The sequence below is a fragment of the Hemicordylus capensis genome, chromosome 1 (assembly GCF_027244095.1).
Source record: "Hemicordylus capensis ecotype Gifberg chromosome 1, rHemCap1.1.pri, whole genome shotgun sequence".
Taxonomy (NCBI): Eukaryota; Metazoa; Chordata; class Lepidosauria; order Squamata; family Cordylidae; genus Hemicordylus; species Hemicordylus capensis.
The window spans coordinates 277,442,398-277,452,873 of NC_069657.1; the positions used below are offsets into that span (position 1 = coordinate 277,442,398).

The following is a 10,476-nucleotide window of genomic DNA, read 5'->3' on the forward strand; positions in this document are numbered from 1 at the left end:
TCCAGCCTTGAAGCGAAGAGAAATAATGGCGTCGGTCAGGATGCGGAGGTGGAGGGCTGACAGGCGAAGCTCCTCCGGCCAGTAGAGTTGGGTGGATGGCGGGCGAAGCCCCGCCGGCCAGGAAGAGGAGGCGGTGGCGGGGAGAAATGATGGTGGCGGCGAGGAGGTGGGCAGACGGTGAGCAAAGCCCTACCAAATGGGAGGATATGGGAGGTGGCAGCAGGATGGCCTGGCCCTGGCCCGCCCAATGGAAAGAGCTGTGGGGGAGAGCGAGCGCGCGCGCTGCCCGGGGGGAGGGGGAGAGCAAGCGCGCGCGCAGCCCAGGGGGGAGGGGGGGAGCAAGCGCGCGCGCAGCCCGGGGGGAGGGGGAGAGCGTGCGCATGCTGCCCCGGGGAGGAGGGGGAGAGCGAGCGCACGCGCTGCCCTGGGGGATTCCACAGGCTCCGTGCACAACTGCACAGATGTTCTGTGCGGGGTCAGGTAGTCGTAATAATAATAATAATAATAATAATAATAATAATAATAATAATACATGTTGAAAGGTATCATATCATACTGAGGCAATGGTAAAAAATTGCGGGGGGGACTCTGATCCCCGGAAATGGTCCCTGGGAAATTCCCCCCCGACCCCGGGAAATTCCCTCAAAAGTCCGCCCCAATTTTTTTTTACAAAGGCGCCAAACCGCGGCTACTCAGGTCGCGGTTGGTGAAGGTGGTGATTTCCCAGCCACGGATACTCAAATCTAGAATTGGGAAACCCGCGATTGACGAGGGATGACTGTACCATATTTTTGCACCCCTACCAGTTTTTTAAAAAACAGAGACCAATCTGGCTGCTGCATTTTGAACTAACTGAAGTTTCCAAACTACGTACAAAGGCAGCCCCATGTAGAGCGCATTGCAATAGTCTAGCCTGGAGATTACCACCTGATGCACCATTGTTTTGAGGTTGTTCTCATCAAGGAATGGACACAGCTTTGAATCAGCTGAAGCTGATGGAAGACACTACTGGCCGTAGCCTCCACCTGAGATACCAGGGTGAGGCCTGGGTCCAAGAGTACTTCCAAGCTGCATACCTGTTACTTCCAGGGGAATGTAACCTTGTCCAGGACAGGAAGTTCTAACTCATCCCTCAAATTCTGAGTCCCTACAATGAGCACCTCCATTTTGCTTGGATTCAGTTTACGTCTATTATCTGTTATTCTTCATCCAACCCATTACTGCCTGTAAATAGGCATTTAGGGAATGAATGCCATTTCATGAGGATGAGGATAATGAGGCGGAGGATAAGGAGAAATATTTTTGGGTGTCGTCAGCATACTGATAACACCCTGTGCCAAATCTGGTGACCCAGCGGTGATATGACAAGGGGGTGGCTGATTGGTGGTTGATCTGCCCCTTATCCTATCACATGTAGCCCACAAGCTGCCTCAGTGTTTATTTCTGAGATTCATGGGTGATTGTGGAGAAGGGAAGATGACACACACGCGCACACACAACTGTGAGTTTAAATGGGCTTTATTAAGGCTAATGATTACAGGTGTAGGTGATTAGGCATATAGGCAAGTAGTTATCCATTTCATTTTTCTATTATTGTAGTGCAATGTCCAGTAACAGCTAAAAGCATTCCTAAAATCATTTCCCCTTTTCTCAAAATGCAGAGCTGCTAACTAGGGAAAGCATTTTGGCCTCACCAAGAAACAGTCGTGTATCAGTAAGCTGAGAAATTCTTCTTCTGTGTTCAAGAGCCACTTTATCTGCTGTTACGTAGCAACAAGTCAAAATAATTCCCCAACCTGACAATTCAATCAGTGTTTCCCCTTTAATTTGGTCTAATAATTTCTATGACAAGTAACCAATACCACTAATAAATTCAAGGCATGTTTGACTCTGAACAGGAAGAGCATTTCTTTCTAACTCTTCTACTAAATGCTGAATAGTTTAAAACAGTTTCATTTCTTTCGGAGCAAGTGGCTGAAGGCCCTTGCCATCTCCTGATTGTTCCCAAACGATCCTAGAAGCTGTGTTGGCAGAGAAGAAAAGGCTAAAATACAGTTTCCAAGGAGGGAGGGAGACCGACAAGAGGAATGTCCATTAAAGCAGCTTAGGATGTGGGGGGTGGGAGGAGGGGAGAGACAGACGCCGTTTCCTGCCACCTGGCAAATAATGGCTGCAGCAGGGGCTTCGCTGGAGCTCGGATAGGTAAGAGATAGATCCAGGGATAGAGCGGAAAAGAGGGAGGGGGGAAGATGTGTTAGTCAGAAGTGGCTGGTTCGTGAAGGCATGGCTCTAGGCAATAATTACCAGTTTCCAGGTATGCTGGAACGAGATCTCCACCGGCTTCTCCGGTGGGAGGGTGACTGGCTCTGAAGATACAGGGAGGGGCTACATGCCGCCTCTTCCATGTAGAAGCCCATGCCTACCCTTCCCCCACGAATGGCTGTCTGCAGCTTTTTATACCTTTTCGGCCAGCTCTCCAAGTCAAAATAATCACCTCATCTACACAGAGTGTCTCTTCTTTGATAAGCAAATTCTGGCACGGCTCCCCAATTCCTCTCTCCAGGGAGGAGCCAATCACGAGCTCGGCCATGGCTCTTTGTCTGATCAAATTCAAGATAGAGACACTTTTTTAATGTCCAGCTGGCCCTGGCATGTAGCCATTTGTTGATGTTCTTCAGCCCAGGGAAATATGTTAGAAGGACAGAGAATGTTACATATGCCGGGGGGGGGGGCATGTTTCAGTGTTATATGAATGTGTTAGTCCCCACAGCACAGTGTAGGCATTCTTATCTATACATGGTTTCTTATAATTTCCTAAATTAGCTAGATATGATTATGCTTGACATGTCAGACGAGTTCTCATGACTGGTTTTTAGCACAGCAACTCTCTTAATGCTTAGTCTTACTGGGGAAGGCTCTCTGCAAGGTGGTAAACAACTTCAAGGCTGGGAGCGAGTGATAGACAGTTCCCCTTCTTTCCCAGATTCTCAAGAATAGCATTTCTGTTCACTGGCTTAGCTTAGAGGGGGGGAAATCAAAGTCAGGCTTCAGCTTCCTGCCAAAACCACAATTTAGACATAGGCCTCAAACTAGCCTTTTGGCTTTTGGGGGTCTCAGAGCAGGCCCTGGTTCTAAAAAAGGGGTCCACCCTCCTGTTCATATCAGCAGTTACATGTGGATATTTAAAAAGCATTGGTGACAGAATGGAGCCCTGAGCTCCACCAATTGGAATCTGCCTGAGAGATAGGAGCAGAACCACTGCAAAGCAGTGCCTTCTATCTCCAGCTTCCCCAGGAGATCCAGAAGGATACCCTGGTCGATGTTATTGAATGCTATAGTTAGTCTTACTGGGGAAGTATAATTAATTTGTGGACACTCTACCATTTATTTTGAGTGCTAATGTGGAAAATTGTGTTGGGCGGTAGTCTTTTTATTGCAAGGACAACCCTTTAACAACCAAATAATGACTAAAAGAAAAATTCATTAAAATCAGTCCTCTGCCTTAATTGTTTAACTGGATATTTTGTTTGGCTTATTACTATAATTACTGTTTGCTCTGTGTAAATCTATAAAATCAAACCTAAGAGCTCTGTTAGGTGAATGATTGTTTTCTTGCAAGGGATTTTAAAAGTTAAGTGGTAAAAAAAACCCGGAGGTAAACATAGGATTCGCAAGGGGTGTTTTTAATATTAATATTTTAATATCACCAGTAATATGTGGAACCGTTTGAGCTTTCTTGTATATTCTATCCAGCAGGACTTCTGAATGCATGCCTGTTTTTCCTCCTTTTAAATTATTGTTTGCTTTTTGTGTTCTTGCTTGGTTTTTAGGAGTGGGTGTATCTAATAAGAGCTGGCCTACATGCCACACTTGCCCCCAAGAGATTAGCCTGGACCTGCCAACTGAGAATTTTTCAGGGTCCCCTGCCAATAGGCAGAGAAAGCTGTAGAGGATCACAGTCAAGACATGCAGGGAATTGCTGGCAGATTCATTACTCATCTCTGCTTAGTTCTCTCCATAGTGGTTAATGTTCCTTAGGGGCTGAGAGGAGGAAAAGTATGGAACTTAACTGCTAAGGGAAGGAAAGAGCAGAGTTTAACTATGAACTGGCAGGCCATTCCTCCTTCCCTTGTGCCTAACTATGATTCCCTCCAGCTTTCTTTGCCTGTGTCTAAATGTGATGGTTGTCAAGCAGATTAAAATGAAATGGTTTTAAGCAATGTTTTCAAAGGAAGCAGAGCATAACCTGGTTTTGTTCCAATCTGGGTTGGCAATTGTAAAATGTAATCTCAAACCCAGATGGGCAGTAGGAGAACACACACGATCCCTCAGCCCAGTCCTAAATCCTGGTTCCTTTGTTAGGCTACTTTCCTTAAGGAAAGTAAGCTTATGGGACCATCTGACACTTGCTCTCTGGTTGGGGGTGTGTGTCCCCCTATCAACTTTGCAATGCCTAGGCAGACACCGAACGGAACTAATTTATTTATGGTCAACGACCAAATAAACACTACAGCAAAGAGCAATACAGTACAATACAATTACATAAGTAAAAATTTAAAAACCAGTTTGAAGACACCTTATTTTACATGCCTCCGAACAAAAGCAGGCAATCCTATGAGTAACTTCTTCATGCTTATCTCCTACAAAATAAACAATAAAATGTTCCTCAGACCAATCCAAATGTTTCTTTTGATAGGGGGCAATCTGAATGGAATGGGCAATATCATAGAAAGGGTAGTTAAACAAAATATGTGTTAATGTTTCCACCTCAGTAGCTCCACATGGGCGCAAACGTTCCTCCAAGGGGATCCCTCGAAATCTGCCCTCCAACACAGCTGAAGGGAGGACATTAAAACGGGCCTGAGGGAGGACTCTTCTCAGCCTGGTTGTAGACAAATGTGTAAGGTACTCAGCTGGCCTCGGGTAATTTGAAAAGCTGAGATAATTATATCTGGAAGCAATCAGGCTAAGATCACTCTACTTTTCTATGTCTCTTACCTTTTGTGTAATGATCTTTTATGCCTGGTTACAATTTAACGATCGTATATATTGCTCCTAGAGGCCACAATTACCCAGGGTGTCATGTATATTCCTTCTCCAAGTGGAGCAGTAATAATCCACCAAAGTTAGTAAGCCTAGCCCTTGGGGACAGTTAGTAAGTTTAAGCCAATTTAAGACCGCTTGCAGCCCGGCCTGAGCAGTTAATCTAATAACGCCTGCTTCCAAACACAAAGCTGCGTTTGGGATGCAGCTGGGAAGTTGGAAGATGTCCCATAAGAACTTTGACTGAACAACTTCAAAAGATTGTAAGTTCCCAGCTAAAAGAATCTGGGCACCATATAGCATCTGAGCTCGAGGTTTCGCCTGATATACCCTTTGCGCTGCCAGGATGTTCTGAGCATCTTTAGCTGCAATGGATCTTTGAGCATTTGCAATCACAAACTCACAATGTGGTCTCCAGGAATTCCTCGAATGGAATATGAGGCCCAGATACTTATATGTTTTAATTTGTTGGAAGCTCCTACCATTGATTGACCATTTATAAGATCTCCTACGCTTACTGAAAACCATTATTTTTGTTTTTTGGGTATTGATGGACAGCACCTCCTCTTCACAAAACGTTGCAAGGGCTCTCAAAGCGCGTCTCATTCCTATAGGCAGACACCTGTCTGAACCAAATTTAGTACAGTTGTAGGGACACCTCTGAGGTGTCGTTTGTGATAATGTCATCCACCCCAATTCATGATGGTGGACACATGAACACTTGAGGCACAAGTGGGCTAATTTGTGAACCACCTAGCCAATTTGAACCAAGTTTGGTACAGTTGTAGACACATAGGAACACCTCAGTGGCATAGTGTGTGGTAATGTCATCCACCTCAGTTCAAGATGGCGGATGCGTGAACGCTTGAGGCACAAGTGGGCTAACTTGTGAAGATGATAATTATCAGTTAAAGTTATAGTGAAAGGAAAGTAGGCAGATTAGTTCTTACCAGAACTTCTTGTATTTCCATGTGAATGTGAAGAGACTTAGCAAACTTTTTGTCAAATCATTTTCCATTAGGAAGCATCAGGAAAAAATGGCGCTAAATATTCTGCCAAATTGAGAGCCTTATGGAACATTGTAAAGGTAAACTGTGCCATCAAGTTGGTGTCGACTCCTGGCAACCACAGAGCCTTGTGGTTGTCTTTGGTAGAATAAGGAGGGGTTTCTCACACCATGTCTTTCCTATGAAGCCTTTAGCTGAACCCCTCCTTTCTCAAATGAAGCAAAGCCCAAGTATTTGCTCACACTTACTCATTTTCACGTTGGATTGATGATGAAGATGAATTAAATCTGTTTGGGTTGTGGGTTCTTTGTTGGTTTGGTTTGTGGCTTGAGAATAAGCTGTTTACACTTATCATGTATAATAGACACCTTTTTAATTGGGCAACAAATACCTTGGCTGCCTATAATTAGGAGTTTTCATCAAAGATTAATTAGTTAATCTGGTCTTTTTGGCTCCCTCTAAATGTTCCACTCTGTGCCCTGTGCAGCTTAGATTGTGAGCCCTTCAAAGACAGGTATCCATTCTTCTTTATTGTTATCTACACAGCTCCATTGTGTTGAGAGAGGCCATAGTTCTAAAATAATTTTGTGTTGAATCATTATGTGCCACTGAAGCATTTCTGACAGCCAGTAGAGAAGCAGGGCATCTTGGGCTGTTTTTCACCTCAATAATTCTGTGGTAGCCATCAGTGTATAGAATGTGACCACATACTGAACAGCAGCAGTGCATTATCTTTTTAAAAAACAGACCATAAACATGCTAGAGGAAAAATCATGCGGTCTCATTAAACATGGCCATATAATTAGCGTTTAATTTGCTAGAGTTGCACTTGTGGAAGAGTAAGGTTCTATACAGCACTCGCAGTGTGGGTTGGCTTTTATGTATATTCTAATGGCCTGTTCATTAGTTTTTCTCTGAAGGTTGAAAGTGTGAAGTTTGTTCTATTAAAACAGCATGGCACTCTAAGAAAGTGTCCTGCCCAAACCGCTGATATTAAATAATAAATGTGTATACGCACGCATCAGAACACATCCCCCTTGTTTTCCATTTGCCATAGCAATCAGTTCTAGGAACAGGAATAAGGTCTGCATTTCACAAATCACTTATGTGATATTATTGCATTCAAACCAGTTTTGTGGTTAATTCCAGTTTTATTGCCCTGTGACTTATCTGAAAGTAAATAGGTAGATCCTGGCACAGTAGCTCCAGAGGTTGAGCTTAAGGTCTCATTCCTGATGTGATAGCAAAAATTGTGTATTTGTTGAGATTGACTAGTAAATGTGCATGCACGTTGGCAATTAAAATAACTCCACAGGCTGCCGATAGGTTTCCGAACGAAATACAAAATGCTAGTTATTTACCGCCTATTAAGATCATCTAGGGAGGTCCGGTTACAGTTTCCACTGGCTTGTTTGGTGGCAACTCCAGACTGGACCTTCTCTGTGGATGCCCCAGGGCTTTGAAATATGTTCCCTGTCAAAATAGGAGCATCTCCGACTCTGGTTGCTTTTTAAAAGACCCTCAAGACACACCTGTTTTCTCAGGCTTTTAACTGAAATTAGTTGTAAACTGTTTTATTGTTTTTATCTCATGAAACTGAAAGTTTAATTAACTTTTTATAGCTCATGAAATTTTTTAAATTGTTTTTACTCTTTTTATATTATGTTAAATTGTGTACACCATCTAAAGATTCACATAGGCAGTATATAAATATGATAAATAAATAAGCTGTGGTGTGCACAAATTGATACCATTAATATGATTTTGCATATCCCTTTAATGACCAATGGATGTTGCAGAATATGAACTGATTATTGCCCAGTTAATAGCCTCCCCATAACTTTTATACATAGTCCTCAAGCAGATAATGCATTTTTGAACTAGCTGATGAGCTCACTACCCAGTAGACTAGGAATGTGCAAAATGCTTCAACATCGAAACGTTTCAAATCGAAATGGGCTGTCTACGTTTTGTTTTGAACTCAAAACAAAATGCAAAATCCATTTTGTGCATCCCTGCAGTGTGCACTTGATTCCATCACTTGGAAGCTGTGCCTATGGACTGGGCAATGTATGACATCCCCTGTTTGTGGTGTTCATTCATGCAGAGTCTCTGTACTTTCATGGAGAAGAGCCCAATCACCCATGTTTGTGAACATTCTCCATTGGGCTTGCATTAGCCGCAGGGCATTCAGACTGGTGCTGGGATTTGCCCCCATCCCTGCTACCAACACTACTGTACTGATTCGTGTCACATGCCCTCATCTGCTGCCTCCATGAAATGTATTTTTGAAGCATTTTCTGGGAAGGGGTGAGCCTATTTGCATCCATAAGCATATCCAGAGTGTTTGAATGGGGGTGAGCATGTGGGGAGTTCAGTTTAACCTAACCCTTATCTGGTTTTATTTGGGGGTTTTCCCTTCCCACAGCAAAGATGGTAATTAATGGCAAATAGTTCAACATTTGATAGTTCCGCCCAGTAAGTAGCTAGCTGTTGCACAGAAATTATTCTGTGCTATGGTAGTCAAAATGGAGTTAAGAGTATCAGCCTACACAAACCTATTTCAAATATGAGCACTGTGGTTTTATGTATGATTGCTAATATAAGTAATGGATTTGTGCCTAAGCAATGCCACAATCTGATGTAAGGGACCCTTGAAAGTTTTTAGAAGGCATGGTTCTTAAAGGGCTGCATGTAATCATTTAGAAGAAACATACCAAGTGCCAACAATGTTTTAGTCTTCTTAAGCCCAGGAAAAGCAGTCCATCCATCCCTGCTGCAAAATTAAAATAGGACCAAACATTTTGAGTAATATTTGCTGTGCATTTTTTCCTCTGTATAGGTGGATGATGTCAGCTGTGATTCTGAACTTCTTTCCTTGCTTCTGGACGAGAAATTACTTGTGAAGTGCATCTCCACACTCTTCTATCCTCACCTGGTGAACCATTTGCTGGCCAATCAAGAGGAGGGACGCTGGGATGTAGAAGCAATAACCAAACAACTGCAAGAAGCTGGCTTCGCTGCAGAGGCCGGCTCCCTTTTGATGCTCTCTAAAGGGACGCATCCTGCACTCCGAACCTTTAGCGCAGCTCTCAGCACTGTTAGGCACTGGATTTAAATAGCAAAGCATTCCAAATTATATTTGGTGCCTGAACTATGTACTCTTGAAGCTGTTCTGGCTTCAGATGGACATATGACGAAGAGACATTATATGAAAGAGAGGATCTACTTAGAGCAAATCATTGCTTGCTTTGCATTGCATAAAATGCTGATGATGACTCACATACAGCGCAAGGACACAAAAGATCATGGCGCCCATGTTGCTTCCTTCCAGTGTTCCCCTGTAACAAGGATTCCCAGATGTGGTCATTGCAGCTGGGATTGCTGGGAGTTGTAGTCAACAACATCTGGGAATCCCTGTTACAGGGAACACTGCTTCCTTCCATCTGAAAAACATGTTGACACTGCTGGAGAGCCATAATGGGAGAGGCCACTAAGCACTGGTGCTATTCTTAGGCGCCGTGGAGGTGCTTCAGCAGCGTCAACATGATTTTCAGGCAGGCAGAAACAGCACTGGTGTCCCACTCTTGGGTCAGCAGGTCCTTGCACTTTATGTGAACCAATGTGTATCCTAAAATACTTACTTGCAGTGTTTCTTGTCCTGTTAATAGCTCTTGTTTATGGGCAGGAAATAGTTCACTTCAGAAGGTTTACTGTAACCTGTGAATTATATTCCTGCAAAGAAACATTTTCAGTTTTTGCTGTAATTAACAGAGGTAATAGTACAGGCTGTCACCTCAGTGTAACAGTAGAAATAAAATTAAAAGTGGAGGCATATCTGTCTAATAACTTCAAAGGGAAATGTCTGAGAAGCACATTTAAGGAATCTTAGAAGTTACTTTACAAATGTAATTGCGATACTTTGCATTAATGAATTAAAGCCTTTCTTTTTCAGCTAACATTAGTTGCTTTTTTCCTGTGGTTCATTTTTTCTGTCCTCCAAACACTAAGCCTTCATAATAAATAGATTTATGCGCTAGGCTCTATACCTTTTCAGAGGGCTTAGTTTGGGCCGTCATTATGATCTGTATGCTCTGTGTGATCCAAATCTGTTGTGATTATTGAGCAGATAACTGAACTGCTTTCTTAAGTAGAAAACCTTTTTGCTTCATTTGCTATGAAATTGAATAGGCCTATTTTTCTTGATAGGAAGTGGGGGGACCCATAATCCATATACTCTGCATACAGAGCCCAATACACAACCCAGTTAAGCTGAAAATGAAGATAAAAGAAATTGAGGCCTGGGAATAGATCACAATAAGCACTCTGTGGTGTGGAAGCCACTTGAAAATGCAGATGACATGGGGTTGCTCCACATGGCAAGACTTGTGTGAACAGCTCACCATGCATTTCTAACTAATTCCAG

General features: G+C 43.2%; 1 protein-coding gene across 4 annotated transcripts in view; it reads left to right on the top strand.

Moving 5' to 3' along the window:
* The window catches only part of NBAS (NBAS subunit of NRZ tethering complex), a 304,433-nt gene extending 294,424 nt beyond the window's left edge, over nt 1-10,009 (top strand). For 3 of the 4 annotated variants that reach the window (XM_053285448.1, XM_053285449.1, XM_053285450.1), the window contains one exon: nt 8,893-10,009. In XM_053285448.1, coding sequence (XP_053141423.1) covers nt 8,893-9,168 — 276 coding nt within the window. In that variant the 3' untranslated portion in view covers nt 9,169-10,009. The remainder of the gene's footprint in view (nt 1-8,892) is intronic. The other variant, XR_008313691.1, reaches the window with a different exon arrangement.
* The last annotated feature ends 467 nt before the right edge of the window (nt 10,010-10,476 follow it).